The sequence below is a fragment of the Coturnix japonica genome, chromosome 4 (genome assembly GCF_054131305.1).
Source record: "Coturnix japonica strain WE chromosome 4, WE-NBRP24, whole genome shotgun sequence".
Classification (NCBI taxonomy): Eukaryota; Metazoa; Chordata; class Aves; order Galliformes; family Phasianidae; genus Coturnix; species Coturnix japonica.
In genome coordinates this window covers 70,885,727-70,906,212 of record NC_140666.1, presented here as the reverse complement: position 1 = coordinate 70,906,212, position 20,486 = coordinate 70,885,727, and the positions used below count along the sequence as shown (strand labels likewise).

Below are 20,486 nucleotides of genomic sequence, written 5' to 3'. Positions count from 1 at the left end.
AAATGTGTGTTGGAGGTATAGGTGTATCTGCACTCAGCGCTGGTAGCTACCGCTGGAAATTTGATTGTCACAGTGACATGGAGAAGCTCCCTTGGAGCTGCTTCTCAGGGCTAACAGCTGCTGCTGCAGTAGCACAGGGTAATGGGGGGTGACTCCATCACTGCCCCAACTGGGACCCAGTGAAAGAAGAGGAGGTGGAGAATATTGGCAGAGGGTGAAGGTGCTTAAAGCTGAGGAGAAATGAAATGAGTCTGGAAGGGAGGGAGCAGAAAAGTGGAAGTGTCTTGTCTATAGCTGTAGGGATGATCCCCTCCAGAACCTCAGCCCTGGAGTTCCTCTGTCAAGCAAGTAACAGCAGTTCTCCCATGTTTCCATACCCTCCTCTCATCAGTCACCAGTGTTTAGCTGACAGAAGATAATAGTTGGAAAGAGGATAATTTCTTCAGGTTGTGACGTGCCTTCAATTTGAAAGAACTGCTCTGCAGACATGAATGTACTGTCCTGGTAAACCTACTTGGAAGTGGATACTTCTGCTTAGTCGAATAATTCCTTTGAAAATATAGTTGGTGCTGTAAAACCAGTCTTACTTATAAGAAGCTACGGTTGCAAGTATTTGGATGCTAGGAAATATCTCAGTTGTTTTTGTTTGGAAAATGGTTTGAGAGCTGTTACAGTGAAAGAGGTATCACTGTGTCACAACACTTAAGAGCTTTACATCAGTTCATGAGGAAGCTGAAAAAGGTTTTAATTCCAGTCTGCAGAACTGGATTCTGTGTTCTGCTGGATAATTCCAGCTGCACCAAAAACAGAGCACTGTGTTCATACATTCAGTGTGTCTGGTTAGTGAAAACTGGCAATGAGTTTATTGCTGAATTTCTGATGGGAAGTGCAGCCATAGATGCATACGTGCTAATGAGTACATGTCATGATGTGGGTGAAAGGATATACTAGGCATCCTGTTTTGAGGAGAAGTAGGGCAGAACTATTATGTGTACTTATTGTGGCAGGAAAATAACATGGCCATATGCTTACTTGAATCTGCAAGGTGAATACACCAAGAGGCAAACGTCAAGTTTCCAACAGCCCAAATTGACGTTTGAGTTCTTCAAGTGCTAGTATTTCTGTAACATGGTTTTATGCATTTATTCTCTTCTGTATTTACAGATGGCTTGCCAGCATGTGTAGTTTATATTTTATGACTAAAGCGGAAGTGCACGCTGCATAATTACTGGCTGATTCCATGTCATCTGCAGTCTGAACAACAATACAACACGTACTTTATGGGGAGAAGCCAACTAACACGGCCCTTCAAGTCAGACCCCTCCCTGATATGGGAGGGAGTTTTTAGGGCTGTTGGGAAGTAAAAGAACGTTTAACAGTGCTGCTTTCCACCTCACAACACTCATTTGAGGAGAGGACCTTTACAAGTCTGTTGCAGTTGCTGTTCTGCTTGTTTTACTTGAAGTCAAGAACTTGTCAATAGTTTTTACACACTGTGTAATAAAGATTAATTTTGAGCCAGGTTTGTATGTGAACCACAGTTAGTGAAGGAACGTCTGGCTGTAAATTCCACAAGAAAGGTTATTAAAGCTTAGTCTAATTCTATCAAGAGATGTACTTTCCAAGAAGATGCAGTAGGAATTTTCTTCTGTTAGCGGTTAATTTGATCTCATGTATTAAATGCTGGAGAAAGATCATACAAATGCATACTCCCTTTTACTAAAAAAATAAACAGCTGAAATCTTAGCATTTTATGCTTAGTGTTAAGGAAATTAAGTGAGCGACTGTCCAGACTTGTTTATTCAGTCTTCAAATCCGTGGATTTAACTGTAAACTTCAGTGCACAACAATTGTGCTTAATAAGTACCATTGCCAGCTTACTGGTCCCTGCCGTTTTAATATCTTTTGGAGTTGTGAATCCCAGCTGGACAATCTGGCAGCCAAGCAGTGCATTGTGGAGAAGGCTGTAATAGTCTGTCTTTTACAGGCACCGTCTTAATGCAGAAGAAATGATTATATTCAAGGTCAGGATTTCTTACATGGTGTTACGAAATGGTGTGGTCACGAAGTTGTACAGGGACTGATGAATGTTAGTAATCCAGTAGCAGTGTAATTCTGTTCCTTGAAGAAAATGCTGCTCATTCAAACAGAAGAAAAAGTGAACTGAAGTGTCTGTAGTTGACGTAAGCATTAAGTGTCTTCAGAAATAACTTGCCCATGCTATCCTGAAAGGAAAGGCAAGCAGTCAGTTCAGAAATGATGGTAATTTGGGGCTTGTTAGCCCTGGTGTACTTTATGCTGAATCCTTTGGAGTTACTGTAGAATTAATAGAGGGAACTGCATTTGTAGTAGGCACGGTAAAATATCAGCAGATACTAACCATAGCCAGTTTCAAGTGTACTGTATTATACTGAATTACGTTTAAGATGGTGAGGTGTTAGTACCTTCCAGTGTGTATTTTTGGCACCGATAAAAAGATGCCATGGACTTGAACTGTTCAGAGCGTTCTTCTAAGTTTGTGGTTTGTTTTTTACTTGTAGACATATATAGAGTGTATAGAGAGTACTTGAGATCTATGTTTGTGCAGGGCTGTAGATAATGAAACTCAGAAATTCTGAAAGAAAAAAAAAGGTATATTTAGTGGTGGGAAAGGTTTCTTTCAGAAAGAACAGTGGTAGAATGAGGGGGAGAATTAGCAAGTGAGGAGCAATGTTTTCCGTTTCTATAAAAGCCAAGTGTCTAAGTTGGTGCATGTGTCTTGCTATGCTCTGTTCTTTTCATCGTTAAAACGATGCCGCCGCTTCCTGGCAAGTGAGCGTGAGTAGGCAGAGATGGTTTGAGGTGGAAATCTTGAGTGTTTAGATAAGGATATTGTAACAGGCAGATGAAAACAAAAGATGTTTACAGAAGGGCAGTAGAGAGTTCTATCTTCCAGATTCATGCTGTCCTTTCCTACACACTGTAATTCTCCAAATGATATTAATAGTCCTAGTATTTGGAAGTACTGAATTGCAATGGAATTGTAAATGTTGTCTTCAGACAGTAATGTAGAACATAATGAGAACAGCATTGGATCCTCCTTTTTTTTCCAAAGCACAGTAGCTTCAATGGGGCTGTTGAATGTTCTCAGGTCTGGAAAGCTGAAGTGAAATTAACTTCAACATGGGGAGGGGGTGAGCAGGGAATCTGATTGGTAGTTAATAGGCAATAGAAAAGAGTCAAAATAATGTAACATTCTATATTCACCCTGGTCACTCCTGTGGCCTTTTGCTTCATTTGCTGTTTGTTTTGGGATACTCATTTATATTTGAGTATATTTTGCTTACACAGAATGGAGAAATTATAATTTTGGAAATAACTGCAGGTGAACGTACACAGTAATATACCTGAGGAATATAGATTATGATTTGCATAAGCTGATATGGCTTTATTAGATATCACTAACGTTCATTTATGTATAAGGCATGTGACATCTAATGCTTACCAGTCAATTTAAATTGCTGGAAAACGTAAGCCTTTAGAAGCCTAAGTTTTGCTGACATAAGATTAAGCTTAATTAATATTCAGTTTTAACTTCTAATTTGTTTCTTTGTTCTGAAGGTGGAAGATATCAGCTAGAGATAAAAATTCCAGAGACATATCCATTTAATCCTCCTAAGGTAAGATCAACATGTTTTTGTAGAATAGTTTGCCTAACAAGTTATTTTTTATTGTCTTTAGTTATTTGCTTATGTACCCATTTGCTTCGTAGTACCCATCTTCTTTTGGTTCTCCTATAGACACAAACCTGAACTGTCTTTTTAAGGTAGGAATCATGCAGGATATGTAGCTGTATCCAGTCAGAAATACACTGATTGTTCTTCAGAGTACAAACTGATACATTCTGGGCAGTGGTTTATTGACCCTCCTGTAATTTCTTCTTGGCAAGATGCAGTTTTTGGGTGGCTTTTCCTTGATGTAGAGAATATCGATTTCTGCCGCACCTTGGAATCACTGAAGAAATGCTGTAATAGATAATTGTTCTTTTACTTGTTTAAACCCCATAAACTATATTTGGTAAAGTCTTAGCTTTAACCTTCCAAGTTTTCTGTTAATAATTAAATATGGCTAGAGCTGCAGTTATTTTATGACCTAAGGACCACTAGAAATAGTACCACATCTTTCTTGTGTCTTTTCCATTTGTGACTTTGCTTCCATCTCAAATAGAGCTCAGAGTAGTGTTCACTCCAGCTACGTGCAGCTGCAGTTGCATATTCCTGTAGTCTTGTTTGCTCCCTTCTCCAGTGGCTTATGATAAGCTAGCAGACTCAGCATTGTCTTACAGCTGTCTCACAGCTTTTTGATTGGCTTTCTGTTTAAGTCTGAAAGATTTCTTTGGCTAAGAAGGTGTCCTGAGTTGTGATTATTTTCACCTTGGTGTGTAATAATGGGAAGGGACTGGGAAAGAGGAGGAGGGGAGCGGTGTCAGTAGCACTTAGCTCTTGTCCTTTGGGTGACTTCCTTGGGTCTGGAGTGAAAGACAGTAATTTCTTGTTACTGAAATGTCTGTTGGTTTCAGTTCTTTCATTTGCATGTGTTCTGGTGGGAGCTAAAAATAAGAAGGGCTGAAATCAGTAGTAGGCCCTGAAAGATAAGTCTGTGGACCATGGTTTAATTGCTGCTTTAGGGCTTGATGCTCATTTCTGAAGCTTATAGAAAGCTGTTAGAAACTCGATGCACTGTAGCATAGTACTGCTTATTCTGGAGTAGATGGTCTTGAATTGGAGGCCTTTTGGCTTGTATCTAGCCCTGCCTTCCATCTGAAAGATTTCTTTATCTTGTTCAGAATGTGGTTTGACAGCCATTGTTAGCTTGCATTCTCTGTGAGAAAACACTCAATATTTACATGTTGCCTTGTGGTGGTTTTTTTGTGTGTTGTACGTTTACAGAATTGAGCTGGTTAATACGAGGCTCAGCAGATGTGGGCTCTTAGATTCTGTCCTGGAAAGCAGAACTGTTATAGTCTCAGCTATTCATACACTGATTGTTTTGATGTTATTATAGTCTCATACATTCAGTGTTTTGCTGTAGTACTTGGCCAACAATGTGTTGGCTGCACTGATTTGCTTGTGGATCAGGGGCAGAAGTTGAAAGCGAGTCTGTGCCTTTCATAAACTGGTTGGCAGTGAGGTGGTGGAGATGGGAAACACTGAAACAGGTCAGTCATCATAAGGCAGTTAAAAGCAAGTGGTTTGAAGAAAATTCAGTGGGCATCCACGGGTTTGCATACATTTTTTTATAGGAAACTGCTGGTTCTAACTTTCTCAGCATCTTTCAAAATATTACTACGTCTACTTCATGACTGTGAACACACTTTAAAGTATGGACATGATTGATGGACAAGTGCTGGGACCTGGTCTTTTCCAACAGCAAAGAAAAAGTATTGTAATTTAGTTAGGTTTGGGTTTGTTGGAGGATGTTGTGCAGGTGGGTAGCAGGACTGGATGTTTGTGAAAGTCAAGCATCCACCAAGGAAACTTGTTTGATACTCTGGTAGCTACCAGCAATTCAGCTGAACAGTGAGATCCAGTGCCTGCATCTGGGGTTCAGGGATCTGCCTTAACTGAGCAGACTTCTTAGCACTTAAGCTGACTTTTGACAATGCTGAAGATCTGTGTCTGCTTTTCACTCTGTGTTTGTGTTTTAACACTGGTACTACTGGAAGATGTTTCTGAGTCTTCATAATATTAGAAACGATGCATTTAAAATACGTTTACTTCATGTACTGCATTTAATAACCATTTCATTTAAAACTTTTCTTGTGTTTTAGGTGCGGTTTATCACCAAAATATGGCATCCTAATATTAGCTCCGTTACTGGGGCCATCTGTTTGGATATTCTGAAAGATCAATGGTAAGATTCCATATAGACTTGAAAAGTGTACCAGTGTCCTAGATGGGAGGCAGCAGCTCATGTTACTTTTCAGTTTGTGTTTGTATTTTCATGTGTTCTTTAAGCTTTAAGTATTTCAGTACAGTATTTTATAATGAAATGGTCGGGAAGTTACTTTGGAAAGTACTGAGTAGATATTAACTGATTAATGAGCTTTTTGAGGGTGTACATTTCATTGCTGATGTTGTTTAGTTCTTCTCCAGTAACCAGTACTACCTTTTGTCTTCTGAGTTTCGTCTTTCCAGCCTCCTGAGATGAAAGCAGAAAAAAATAAGTCCTTCATTTAGATTTTTGGCGTGTACTTCAAAATAAAATTGTGAGAGAGCTAAAACATTGTGTGGAGTACAGCTGGGAGTGTGAAAGGTAACAGGTGGACAATAGGGAGGGGAGAACACACTGCCATACTGATTCTGTCTCAGTTATGGTTGATAATACTTGTGATTTGAACCTCTAAACTTTTGCCTTTTAGCTGCTGGTCAGTTGCTGACTGATTGTTTGTTACTGTTGTGTAAATTTAAAAGGTTTTACTAGGCCAAACCCTTGGAATAAATCTGTCCAAACAGTGAGTGATGAACTCACTTTATGCTTTTTTTCCCCAAGTGATAAGATCTTCAAGTAGTATGAAGCGTGTACACCGATTGTATCATTGTTCTGATGTCCAGTGGAAGAAAAGAAAGATGAATTTCACTCTTACACGTCAGTCCCAAAGGAATGGGACTGTAATTCTCAGCTAAATAAATATCACTGTCTAATTCACATAAACTTCAAATGCTTATAACTTCCACAGCTTCATCAAGACTAGTATTGGCCAAGCAGGTGTCAGTGGGCTTTGGAAGAGAAACTCTAGAGCAGAGTTGGAGTTCAGGTCTTGCAGCTGACACATGGAGTATATACTTTTATTTTTGCATGATGAGAAGTTTTGCAGTGCGTGTAGCAAAGCGTGGTATAAATTAGCAAAGTGGATTGTAAGAACCATACAGAATTATTACTTGTCTTCATTTTTTCGGAACTGCTTGGGTTTTCTTTCAATCTTGTAGCACTTCAGCCATATTTTAGGCAATAGTATTTTTCAGCATATGTGGTTAACTGTGTAACTTACTGGCTAAAGCCAGTGTACTTTTATGTCAGCACTATCCCCTGCAGTTGTACTGGAGATTAATGGCTCTTCAGCTGTGCAAGAGCAGGTTTCTGAGTGATCATAAGGCAGATCAGCAAAAAGGTGTTGGGCAGGCAGCTGGCAGGCTGCTTTCTCTACTGGAGGTTTTTACTTTGGTTGGTTTTTGGCTTTGGCAAAATAACAAACTTTAGGGGATGTTTTTAACAGAGATCCTTTCACTGATTTGAACATAAGCCTCATTGGGAGAGCACGTTTCTTTCATTTGAGACAAGGTTTACATAGTCAGTATGTGGGAAGTCTTTCTTTCTAGAAGCAGAGGTGGTTAACAGGGGACCTTCATCGCAGTGTCACTAAAGCTGCCCTCAGAAGAATTTATCCAAAATGCTTAAGTTCAGGGTCTTGTTTTTTTTCTTTCCATCTTTTGCTGCTTCTTTATTCCCTGCCTGGTTGCGTTACTCCCAGTACTTAGGCTTGTGACTTCAGGTATCTTCAAGGCTAAATCTTTCTGTACTGAAACCCCTAAACACTTCTTTGTTTTTCAAAAATGGCATCTGCCATCTTCTATTGAGAACCTTGAGGAAGGAGCCCTTAGCAGAAGTCTTCCTTATCTATCAGATTTTGACATAAAACCAAAAGCCTGTTAACTAAACATTTGTTAAAAATAAAACTGTTATCTTTGTATTACTTTAATATGTTCCTGAAAATTAGTGTTCTTCCCTTTGTGTCAGGAGACCGGGGTTCAGGAGGCCACATTTTTGTTTCCGTTCCTGGAGCAGGTCTTCTGTTCTCTTTCAGCAATGCCAAGTGTTATGACTTGGAAAAATTCTCACAATTCATTCTTATCCCAAAGCTGCTGCTTTAGGAGTTGAGCAGTTAATAGCATTCAGGTGAGTTTCTGGCCTTTTCAGTTGCTGATGAAACTTTAAAACAAACAAGTGGAAAAACAGCAACAAAAACGTAAAATATCAATGGCAATGGACAACCATTAAGGCCCAAAGAAATAACAAACTGAAATTGGGAAAGGAAGGAGAGGAGATTGGACTTACTGATCTGTTATTCTATATCTGCTAATAAAGAGAATGTTCTTACCTTCCCTCACCGAGACGTATTCAAAATGGGGATATTTGAAGATCTTGCCTTATGTGTACTTGAACTGTCTGGTACAAGGAGCACTGATGTCCTGCCATTTGTGTAGCGCTGATAATGCAATGATAATGCTCATACACATGGTAAATGCAAATACAACTATTATTGTGTATTTGTACAGTTAAAATGTCTCTCCCTACTCATCAACCCATGATAACAGTTTTCTACTCTAATGAGCATGGTTGAGATATTGTTATGCATATTGGCAGGAGCCCATATCAGCCTGCAAAGTGATGCCTTTAGATTATTTAGTGAGTTTAATGAAATTTTCTCCGCAATACATGCTTGATGCAGATGTTCTCTGCAGCTGTGGGTTTTAGTATTTATATGTGTAAATACCTGTTATTCCAGTCTGTTGGCAAAACTGCGATTGTTTACCAGTAGAATTAAAATGGGGATGTGATCCTATAGAAAGAATACCATTTGTGCTGGTCTGATCGGACTCTTTTGTGGTTTCACTTAATGTAGCTTGCTTTTATCTTCCAGGCTAGTATTCTGTCCCTGAATTTTACTCTTAAATATAAATTGTATCCAATACTTTCAACTGAAACTCCAGAGCTAAATGATTTGAAAGCTGTTGTGCGTGAATCCCTTGAGCAGTGATTTTTGAAGCAGACACGTTGTGGCTGTGTACGTTGCTACAAAAAACTTTGAGCTGTTACGGCTTTGACAAGTGATATAAAAATGAATTATAAGAATATTCTTATTTTTGGGTAAAGGCTATACTGGAGCGTTCAGTCTTCAGTTTTAGTTAATAAGCAAAATCATTATAAGAGATCATATAACTTTAATAGGTACATAAGCAACAGCCAGCAAGCAATCATCTTGGACATCTAAATCTGCTGGAGTTTGCTCAGTTTGTTGGAGGGACATTAAGACTTTTAAGAGCCTTGGAAAAAATAGGCAGAGAATATTCACGCTGCTTGAAGGAGCTCTGCAGTGAACCTGCCACTTTCCCCACCCAATGTCAATGTCACCCCACCAGGTCTTGTATTTCTCCTCTAAGTAGTGACTGTACAACAGGCTTCCACTCAAAGACCTCGTTTATTTCTTCTCTCCTTCCAAATTCCATAAACCCCTGGTACAAATTCCTGCATCTTTTCTCTTGGATTTACAAGTTTAGTTATTCTACAAATTGAACAAATATTGCAGATTATTTAATAGTAATAATAATAAATATTTCCAGTTGCCTTGTCTGGTTGACAGACTGGAACAGCAATCTGCTGGCTGCAGCTGTTCCTGTTGTTCTGCTGGGTTGCTTCTCAGAGGTGGGGTACTGGAGAGACTGTTTTCATAGAGGAATGTTCAGAACATAAATAAAATCTTCCTTAATAGAAAATTACTTAGCCTTTAAAGATGATGTGGGGAGAGGGAGAGTGCTTCGTAATCCTCTTAGGACTCTTTCAGCTCATCAAAAGGTAGGAGATTTCTTACCTCAGGCATGCCAAGCACAACTGGGTTAGCGTGCTTTTCAATGTTATCATTGTATTCACCCCCAACTAAGGCTGCTTATTTTTAATGGAAATGCCCCCAAGATGTTAAACAGAAAAAAAAGTGCACGTTTGCATATCCATCAGCATTCAGATTGGCTCCAGGTTTTCCTTGGCAGTGTGCTTCCCTGCACTGCTACCCTTGCGTATTTACCAAGTACCAGAAATGCTGCTTGGGGGACAGGAGGAGTTGCAAGGTGGGGATGATGGTCTTAAGTTTTTGTTTATCAGCTGTTTTATAAGATTCCAAGACAGCAGGCCTACCTAGGGGCGTTTTGGGATAGGGTCAGAGCTTATAGTGAAGTTCAGGAGGTCCAAAAGTCAGTAATGTGGGATGAGATACAAGGCAAATGGAAGACTGGGGTGCAAGAGGCTTACCTGGATCAGGTAGCTGCCTGCTTTTTACTTATAATTGGTAAGACTTCAGGTGGATTTGTGTACCTGCTTTGAGCACTGTATTCCAGGAAAGATGGGAATCATAGGAAAAACCCAGAGTAAATAACAGGAACGATGGCCTAAGCAAATGTGACCTATGAAAGATTAGCCATTTTAGCATGCCCATCAGCAAATGCAGTGAGGCATCAAAGTAGATTTTCCAGGAAACTTGTGAGGCAAAGATAACAGACAAAAGTCTGTCAGGAGTGATAGAATAATCTGCCTCTGGCAAAGAGGAGGGGAGGGAGCTGGAGACCCAAACTTGCAGCTCCCATTGCTAAAGGGAATTTCTTGAACTTGATGATAGGTTGGGTTATAAATCCACACCTAGAAAAGAGCTTCAGCTGTATGAAGAGTTCTAAGTATTTTGTTCAAAATTGTATTCCTGATAAATAGGCTGCTGCTGAACGCTGGAAAATGTGTCGAACCTCTTTCTTTTGGAAGTTGGTTTTAAGGAAAATCCTCAACTTTTCTTGCAGCACGTTCTTGTCCGGCTTCTCGGGAGGTGATGCTGGGTGTGTGTTCTTGTTTGTTTGTTCTGTGCCACCCTCGGCCTGCTTTTCTTCAGAGCTGACGATGACACTTGTTTCTGCTTTTTGCTAATGAGGAACAGGTCCTGCTGCTTTTTCTGCTGTCTGTGAATGTAATTCTGAGCAGTCACCGCAGTTCACTTTATTCACCCAGAAGTAGGTAATAGGAGAGAAAAGATGTTTTTTTTTTTTTTTAAAGGAAATTGGAGAATGAGAATCTATTTTTAGCTGTCCTCCCCATTTCTTCTGGGAATCTTAATTTGCTTCTGAAAAAAATTAAGCCTCATCTACATAGAAAATAAAAAGACTTTTGGCCTTTTGGTCAGGAAAGCTAATTCATGTCCTACGGGTAGGAAATGTTTCTTGAGTATATGGTAGTTACAGCAAATGTCAGATTTTTTTTTTACCCTTAACCACAAACCTGATCTCCCTCCCATTAAAAAACAAAGAAGTGTGTGTATATATAATGTATGCTATTAAAAGCTAAAACCTTTGCTGGTTTTCTTTTATAACTTAAGAATATTTCTTCAAGTGCTTCTGTCAAATGAAGGCTGTCTTATGCATGAGATGAAGAAGCCATTTTGAGGAATAGAAGTAAACTGTACATTACATTTTAAAACCTTTTAGCATCTATAGCTACTCCAGTCATGTCTTTAATTTTTAGAGTTTTCTGAGAGTTTATCAACCATCTGCATATCCACACAAATGAAGCATTTATTTTTATTACCCATTTTGAAATTGGAGTGTCAGAAGTTCAGGTCCAAGGATGCTCCATATCATATTCAAAATGGTCTCAGATATGGCAGAGGAGGATTGTAACAGTAAAATGAAAGGTGCATGTAAAGCAAAAATACTTAAATTTTGTTATTCAGGGTCTGTTTTCTGGTGTGTGTGGCTCAGGTATGGAAAAGCGAGGTCGTTTGCATTCAGAGTTTACTGAGTGAGCAAGGACCTCATCACACAGCTGAGGCTGCGTTTCAGTAACGAGGTGTTCTTATTGGATTAAGCATCTTTCAAGTTAAGCCCCAGCTTTGTAATTTGAAGAGGCGTTCAGCTGGGAAGCCCAAATACTTGAGCTTAAATTTAACTAGATGAGAACCTTAAATTATGACAAAAAAAAAGAGTAATAAAAATCTCCTCCAAACCTACTCCTCGGGAACTATTTGTCATGTTAGTTTGGATTCTTAGAGTACAGATCTTAGTACAGATCTTCTAAAAGCATTAGGGCTCTTCAGTCTTTTGGGTTACATTTTGAAGAGTTAAGTTACGAATCTGAGCGCTTGAGGGGACTTGAAGCTGATGTAGCAGCTGGAATGCAACAATGTGTGCTAATTAAAATCTCTGTCACATGGGACGCTTCTTTTGCATTTTGATGTGGAACATGACACTGTGAAATCTCAGTGATTATCAAGTTGTGGGTTTTTTAAGTTAACTTTCTAGGAAAAAACGAAGAATTTGACATAATTAGGGGAAGTTGCCTAATTTGAGTGGTTAGCAACATAGGAGGAAAACCATTCATGCATACAGCTGGGAATATAATGCTGAGGTGTCACAGCTGTACCTCTGACAGCCTACCAGCATTGGTGCACTGTGCCGTACCTCACGATGGTGTGTCAGTACTGGAGAATAGCCACATTTCTGAAATCTGAGGCTGGAAATACGAAATGAAACAGACAGCAATTCTGTCTGGACCGACTGATGAAACTCCTCTCTACCGCTTCTAACAAACTCACTGCATTTACTTCCAGCCTTCTGAAAAGGAGAAGCTACTTTCTGTTCATTGACGCTTGTGCTGATTATGCTTGTTTCACAACGTTCCTTTAGCATTTCATGTACTGTGACTGTCTAACTTGAATTTAAGGTGTTGCATTTTCCCACTTCCGCTGCCTCGGTACTAGTGAAAGGTTAAATAGCCGTGTGCATTACCTTGAGGGTCTGTCAGTGCTGGCAGCACAACTGAGTCTGCTGAACCGCTCAGCACAGCAGGTCCTGATGTGGTTGCCATTGTGTGCCAGCTGAAATGGTAGATCAGAGATGGTGCTCATGGTCAACATGTATTGAAACAACATTTGAATTGTTACAGATTTACAGATAAGTGTGCAAATAACGATTTCATACCTCTTTCCTGAGTGGTGATTGACGTTAAATGTGTGCCTGGTTTTCCCTTTTATTAAAAGTGGCCGAAGTCTCTTATTCTCGATAGATGTTGAGGTGAAGGTAAATGATGAACTCTCAGGAGATGAATGGTGTAGACTCCAGAGCCATATTGTCTTCAACAGACTTCTTTCAGAGAGGTGACCAACTGCCTTTAGAGCACCATCGTTTCTATAGAAATGTTTTCTTACGCTGTCTGGAATTCTATCCCAGCTGAAACCAGGATGGCTGGTCAGAACTGTCAGTGGTATCGCATTGAAATGAGAGGAAGTTGAGGGACTACCTTCAGTTGGTCGCTTCTGTAACTGTCTGACCTTTTCTTGTTGTGGTAATGATTCACTGTGTAAGTTGTTTACATTACATTTTTCCCCCAAAGAAGTTAAGTGATGCGATGGAAAAAAATGTCAAATGTATAAAATTCCTTCTCTGGTGTAAGAATTTTAAATACAGGTCACTGTTTCTGTTTATGCTATTTTGCTATGAGGAGTGCCAGCAGAGGGAGCACACATTGGCTGACAGTTCGATACCCAGAGTTTGAGCAAGGTGCTGTTACGGGTAGTAAGGAAGGACAACACAAACTTCAGGATAACTTTTTTTTTTTTTTTTGAGCAAGTGAAATGAATTCTGCTACGTGGGTAAGAACAGTTGTGTAAGTCAGGGGTTCTTTTCCAGACACTGAAAGCATTGTTAATGACCAAGTCCCTTTTTGAAAGCTCACTTCAGTTAAACTGTATTTTAATACCTCTACACTGTACCAGCTGAAGATGCTAACATCAAGGTTTAAAAGATCTCTATATATTCTCATATCTTCTGTTTTATGACAGTTGTGGCAGAGATGTCTATAGGTTTGGCAAAGTCACTTTCAAATTGTCATTTCAGGGCAGCAGCAATGACTCTAAGAACAGTGTTGTTATCTCTGCAAGCGTTGTTGGCAGCTGCAGAACCAGACGATCCACAAGACGCAGTAGTGGCAAACCAGGTAAGGGGCTCAGCTGACCGAATTGCTGACATTTCTCTAACCTTCATTAACTTGAACTGAGTTCAGAACCTTGGAGACAATAAAGATCTTTCAATCATCAATTTGAAAACTGCTTTACAGTAGGTGCAAGTTACTACAGTATTTTGTGCTTTACTCTATAGATTTCAAAGTAAATAGCAGCTACTCTGCAGTGTGAAAAGATGTGGTTTTTTTTTTTAATCTTCCTTATTTAGCTTGTAAGAAATGTCAGGAGATAATGCATAGTAGAATGGATTCCAATATAACTTTCCTTTTAAAATCTGAGATTTATATAAACATTGGCTTATATAAAACAAGTTACACTAAAACAAGTTATAACCTGGTGTTTGTTGGATTTGAATTGGCTTGTAGCTTCTCTTCTGGATTAGTGTGAATTGGTGTTGGTTTGTTAAATACAAAAATCTTAGCATTAGATGCTGCAGGTCACTACTCAACAAGACACGTTTAAAAATCTACATGGAGCATTCTGTATTTTACCTGTGCAGGTACTTGGGTTAACTATTTTAGTCTAGTTGAGTATGTATTAATGGAATTCTCATGTAATCAGCAAGGTTTGTTATTCTTCAGACAGTAGCAACAATTTATAAAGAAATAATAGCTGGTGGTATTTAAAATATTGATTGAAGATGGGAACAATCTTTCCATGACTTTAATCGTTTGACAGTTGTCAGCAAAATCCCAAGGATGCATGTGATTTTCCTTTTTTCTTTGGGGGAAAAGAGAGAGAGAGAAGGCTTTGCTTTGCAGTTGATCTTATATATATCAATATATAAGGATATATTTCAGTAACAAAAAAAACCTCAAGCAAGCAAAAAGTTCTTCCAGCATCGATCTCATCTCTATCACCTGTAAGTCAGCACACTCCAGGAAAGGGTAAGAAGTGTGTACTCCTTTCTCCTAAAGTCTAGTTTGTGTAGGATGACAGTTAATCAGTTTATCACAGCTGTCTGGTTTTAAAGGGAAATGTGGAGAACATAGGAGACCCATTCAGTCTTTTGGTGGAAAAGCTGCTTTACGTTTTCCTCTTTCACATAGAACAAAAATTGAGCTTCCTATTCAGGCTGCTGAAAGTAGGATTTCCGCACAGAATTCCAATGATCTCATAGAAACCCTTCAGCTGGAAACCAGATAGAAAACTTCATAAAACTTCCTGAACTCTGAGTTGCAGTTTTCCAGGTGGCCTTTCAAGTGCCTTATGGGGTGTCTGGTGGGACCCTGGTGCAGCTGGTGTGGGGAAGGTTCAGTTTCTCCCCTGCAGATATCTACATGAAGGGCCAGTTTGCTTTGCTAGCAGGTCGGCCTTCAGTTACACACATGTATGTAAGTAGAAAGTTGGTATAATCCCTTAGAGAGGTAAAGGTAAACATCCAGTTCTTCCACACATGGTTCACGGTCTTTTTTCCAGGTCACCTGTGTAGTCCTGTCCTGTTGTTCCCTTCTACCATCCCCCAAAATCTTCTCGAAAAGAAAATCTAATAAGGAATTATTTATCCGACATGCTCATTTTTTGTTTTACTTTGCTAATGTATGTAATTATTTGTTAGATGAGGTACAAGGCAGTATTTCCTACATGTGCTTCAGCTGAATCCCAGGGAGAACGTGACGTTCTACTCCTGCTCAGGTAATGGCAGTGCTTTCAGGTACCTGCCATCTTCAATGTCCAGTGCCAAAACCACTTCATCATGCTTGACTGGTTGCAGCTGGTTTTTAAGTACAGCAGCATAATTGACTGTGATTTGCAATACAGAGACATCAGTAAGAGGTGCTTGTGTGCTTCTCAATTCAGTGAGAAGCCAGATTATTTACAGGTACCTAAGTAAAGGAGTTTTATTTATAGAACGCTGAAAGCTAGTTCTGAATAAAATGCAGTTATGCAAACATGACTTCAATCCTTTCCACTTCAGCTGGTTGCTTATTAGGTCTGTCAATGTTTTCAGTTCCATAAGAAAAATAGAATAGGAATATTTCTTAAGACAGTAGAAAAATACAGTGTTTAGGGATGTTACTGATGCTACCCTTACTGCTTTCTCACTTGTTCAGTTGTAACGATTAAAGATGTGTTAGAGATCAGTGTTAATGTAAGAGTTATTTCTAGCAGTAGAGTATCTTCTCCATTTGTTTTAACACCATTAATAGTCAGTGACTATGTGGGGTTCTTCGTGGGGAGCAGAATTAGCAGGAGGTACATGCAGCTCATGGTGCAGTTGAACTGGGGCTGTGCTGTAGGAAAGGAGAAATGAAATGTGAGTAGTGCTCACTTGGTCAGTACTTCACAGAAATGACTCTTTAGATGTATGGATAAAATACTTAGAACGATAATTGGTTGTTTCTGTCCTTAAAATGACTCTAAAATTGTGCATTTTCCAGTGTCTTGTCTCATCACTTCAGTGCTAAAATTCATTATGTAGGTAAGGTTGGGAAAGCTTTTTCAAGAGGAACGAGGAAGGGGAAAAAGTGTTCTTGTAATAAAGGCGGTGTATGGTTATGGAGAATTAAAACTTGATTTTCTAGATGAAAGTTGCTGGAACAGGAAGCATCATCTTGCTTTGCTGTGTACAGTTCGTGACAGATGACCCACTTTCCTGGCTTTGGAGTTGCTGGCACAGGCCGAAAGCTCTTGCTATGGTCGTTCTGTACTTTGCTGAAAATCCTGCTAATGACAAGACTGGCGCGGAAGAAAATTATGTGGTGTATTTAAATACTATTGTCTGATTAACAGTAGCTTGCAGAGAGTTGCAATCTCCTAGTTCGTAGCACATTCACCTATTTTTTCAGCCCTTTCATATGCTGCCTGCCCTTATATCTGTGTTTGGAGTAGGAGGCTGTGTAGTAAAAGCGGCCCTCCCTGAAAAACTGCATGAGTCCTTGCAGCGTACAAACCAGGCATTGTTTCAGGGATGAGAGGAATTTGTGAAAGTACAGCGTGATGCATACATTCAGTGGTTGCTCACATAGGAATATGCTTTGCTGTGCTGGATAGAAACGTTTGGGAGCAGTACGAAATAAATCTGCTGTACTCCTTTCTGGTCAGTGCAGTCAAGAGCAGTATTGGATTGTGCACACGCCTGTGGTGTGTCACTTAACATAAGGGCAAACTCATTCAATTAAATGCTCACATAGTCTTTAGCTACGTGTAATGCTCACCTCTGAGTGTTGTTTCAAAAACTTGAGTGGGATCAGTGTGAAATAGGGTTAAAGCAGTGTTGAAGATGTTAGAGAAGTACAGAATGGAACCTGCCGTGTCATCGGTCTCTTTGGTTGGCTTGCTGAGTTGACTTAACTTCCCATTCTCCCCTCTCTTTCTTTTGTGTAGTACAAACAAAATCCAGAAATGTTTAAACAGACAGCTCGACTTTGGGCACACGTGTATGCTGGAGCACCAGTTTCTAGTCCAGAATACACCAGAAAAATAGAAAACCTTTGTGCTATGGGCTTTGATAGGGTAAGTATATACATGAGGTCTCTCCCAGTCCAAGGTGTTCTATGATATGGAACTTGAACATTTTTCAGTGGGGGTGGGGCATGTATATATGTGGCGATAGGGGGAGCCATTCGGATGTTGAAGTGAAACTCACTATTTCTGCTCTGTTTGGCAGTTCGATCATAGGGTTTAGCTACAATCAGAGTTCTGAGGGGCTTCATTATTGGTAGATCATGAGTTCCCCTCACCTCTTCTGAAATATGACTAGTTAAGACTTGAGTGAAAAACTAACACACTCAAACTGATAAACCTGCAAACGTCTCATTTCTCGGTCGCAGGCTCACGCACTGGAAATGTTACTGTTTACCTGTTTGTTTTCTCATTGCAGAATGCAGTAATAGTGGCCTTGTCTTCAAAATCATGGGATGTAGAGACTGCAACAGAATTACTCCTGAGTAACTGAACCACATAGAGAGCTGCTTCGGTTGTCCAGCTTGCCCCTTCTGGAGGAGCATCACCATCTGTTATTTTTAGGATTCTATATAGATTCTCTTTTAAAACTGGCACTCTTGCCTGATGATGCTATCTAGGCACTATTGGAGACTGAAAAACCGCTCTGTAAATAAAGCTAATTAAACGTCTGTGTAAATTTAAAAAGGGGAAATACTTTAATTTTTTTCTTACTAAATATTGTAAAAATTCTTTGAGCTCAGCTAAAATAATGGGGGAAAAACATGCCTACTTTTGTGTTTAGCAGTGTGGCGAAAACTAGCAGGAACTTTCTTCAGGATTTTGATTTAGTAATTCAGAAAGCCACGTTTTTGAGTGTTAGTCATCAAAATTGTTGGTGCCGCTCATCACAGCTATCTTACTGTTCTTAACATGGATCCTTTGTGCCTGTGGATTGACCTATATTTGCATGCTTGTACTTAATAGACGTATTAGGTAGGGTCGCTGAAGAGAGCACCATTTAAATACTCGAGTGTTCTTGTACCTATTTTCCTGAAAGGCTGAAAAAGATTTACCCAAAGTTCCAAATGGTGACCTATTCAGAACCTTTTTCTTTGTAGCTTATTAATTGGGAATCCGGATTCTCTTCTCCCTTACGTCATGCAGCTAAGAGCCCTCCCTAGATTATTCTTCATTCTGTTGGTATTGTGTGCCATGTATGGTAGTCTAGGCTCGCCTATGGAGAACATATTTTGAATTATCGACGATTTTCATCCATCATTGTATTTTCTACGCACCTGGCAAGGGTTTAGTATGCCTTGATACAGCACAAGAATGGAGCTGGTTTTCTTTCCTTTTTGTTTTCCTTTTCTTTTTGTCCAAAGTGGATGTAAAATGTTCTTCCGTGTATCTTGGATAATATGACTTCACTGGATTTGAAGGAGGAAAAGTTAATTCTCTGGCGTACTGAGAATTATATTTTCTTTTGAGTACTTGATATGATGCAATCAGCTGTTTTTTGCAGCAGTTTTCTAGCTTTATTTTGGGCTTCAGTTTAAGGATTGCTTTCCAGGTACTTGAAAACTCATCCTTGCTCGCGTTTTTCTCTAGTTGACACATGGAGGCTGTGTTGGTGTTTTTACTGTACATACTTCAAATGCACATAGAAGTTTGTTCTCAATTTAGCTTTCTTTTGGATTGATGATGTTTCTGATAAACGAGAACTGAAACTTACTTTGGCTTGTACATACAGTCAGTCGTCTTATTCGTATTAAAATGACATTTCATCCTGAGTGCAAAAGCTTGAAAATTATTAGTTTTGCAACTTCAAACACCAGTACGTCTGTGTAAAGAGAACTGTAACGCCTGTACGAATACGATGCAACTTGTGAGAATACACCTGACAAGGAGTTCAGAGGAATCTGAGAATAGAGCGGGGATTGTCAGTGCAGGAGCACGTAACTCACTGTCTCACAGCTGTGTCTTTTCCCGAGCAGTGTATGAATGGGGGCGGGGTGGGGAGGCGCGTGGCTGGTTGGGATTTTCCTTGGACTATGAAGTACAGGCCGAAATGGTTTCACCCTTCGTAGAGGTTTGTTTCCAAGTTGTGCTGGATGAGATCAGGAATGCTGCACCTGATCAATGTCCGGAGCATAGTTGTTGTGGAACAGAACCAGAGAACAGAGCCGTGCAGACCCAGCTTCGGGGATGTGCTCCTGACTCTTCTGTCCCATGTGTCCAGGATTAAAGTATTTTGGGGCACGGACAGTGAATACTTGTAACTCATATCAGTGCAATACTAAATGCATTTGCTTAGTCTTATACGTAACTGCTTTTTGAGGTGTAGTCAGTGATGACTTTTCTTGGATTTTCTGGAGTTAGTGTAAATCATTCTCGAAGATGCCAAAGGAAACAAATTGCTTTGTCTTTCTTTATAGTTATTTATTTTTTTTAAACAAGAAGCTGCTACTGTTCTGCTGGTTTGTGAGCTGAGAACCAGGGGGCAGTAGGAAACCGGCTAAAGGCCACTAGTGTTAGCCTCAAATTGCTGTCTGTTCTGTTGTACAGGGTAAGATCTTGGTTACATCAATGCCTTTCTTGTTGTGTTGTTTTATCCTGGTGGTAATTATACATTGCTGACTACTTTCCTTTGCTCTTCGCTGCTATTTATCAAAAGAAGGGACTCTGAAATTGTTGTCAAGGGGTATAAAACTTCTGCTGTGGGCTTCTGAACGTGTCTTGATGAGATGGGTGTTCTTAGGAGACCAACTGGAAGCACGTGTCTGGAAATACCCAGATTTCCTCAACTGTGTATAAAGGAAGAAGAGTGGAGGTGGTTCTGAGGTGGTCATGGTCACCGCTGAAACAACACCCCGCTAAGTTTTATTTCTCTTGTGAAGTTACCTCATTTTTGTCTCCATAGAAGAACGCTCGTCTACCCCTTTCCCCTTCCGTGTAGCTGTTGGACGCTGTGTTTTGCCCTCCATCCCCATGTGCTTTACAGCAGAGATACCTCGATGCTGGCTCAGGTGCTGGCTGAGGGCAGCTTAAGGCCTGAGCTGGGAAGGAGAGATGACCAACATTAAGGAGACATCAGTGGGCTGAGTTCTGATACCAGTCCTTTGTAAGGAGTGGTTTTGTCTTCTTGATAATTATCAGAGTTGAATATAGGAAGGAGGTTGTACAAGGTTAGTTTGGCTGCAGCTGGGGCTGAGCCCCGGGGAGTTTACTATCAGCATTCAGCTCACTGAGCTTGTTCAGAATGCGGATCTGTTATCTGTGTGAGCATCGCCAC

General features: G+C 39.9%; 1 protein-coding gene across 4 annotated transcripts in view; it reads left to right on the top strand.

The window, feature by feature from the left end:
* UBE2K (ubiquitin conjugating enzyme E2 K) overlaps positions 1 to 18,992 on the top strand; it is a 34,404-nt gene extending 15,412 nt beyond the window's left edge. For 2 of the 4 annotated variants that reach the window (XM_085547260.1, XM_085547259.1), the window contains exons 3-8: positions 3,601 to 3,659; positions 5,810 to 5,892; positions 13,683 to 13,782; positions 15,366 to 15,442; positions 17,135 to 17,263; positions 17,631 to 18,992. In XM_085547260.1, coding sequence (XP_085403386.1) covers positions 3,601 to 3,659; positions 5,810 to 5,892; positions 13,683 to 13,782; positions 15,366 to 15,442; positions 17,135 to 17,234 — 419 coding nt within the window. In that variant the 3' untranslated portion in view covers positions 17,235 to 17,263; positions 17,631 to 18,992. The remainder of the gene's footprint in view (positions 1 to 3,600; positions 3,660 to 5,809; positions 5,893 to 13,682; positions 13,783 to 15,365; positions 15,443 to 17,134; positions 17,264 to 17,630) is intronic. The other 2 variants (XM_015862502.3, XM_015862500.3) reach the window with 1 other exon arrangement.
* Positions 18,993 to 20,486: the final 1,494 nt, after the last annotated feature.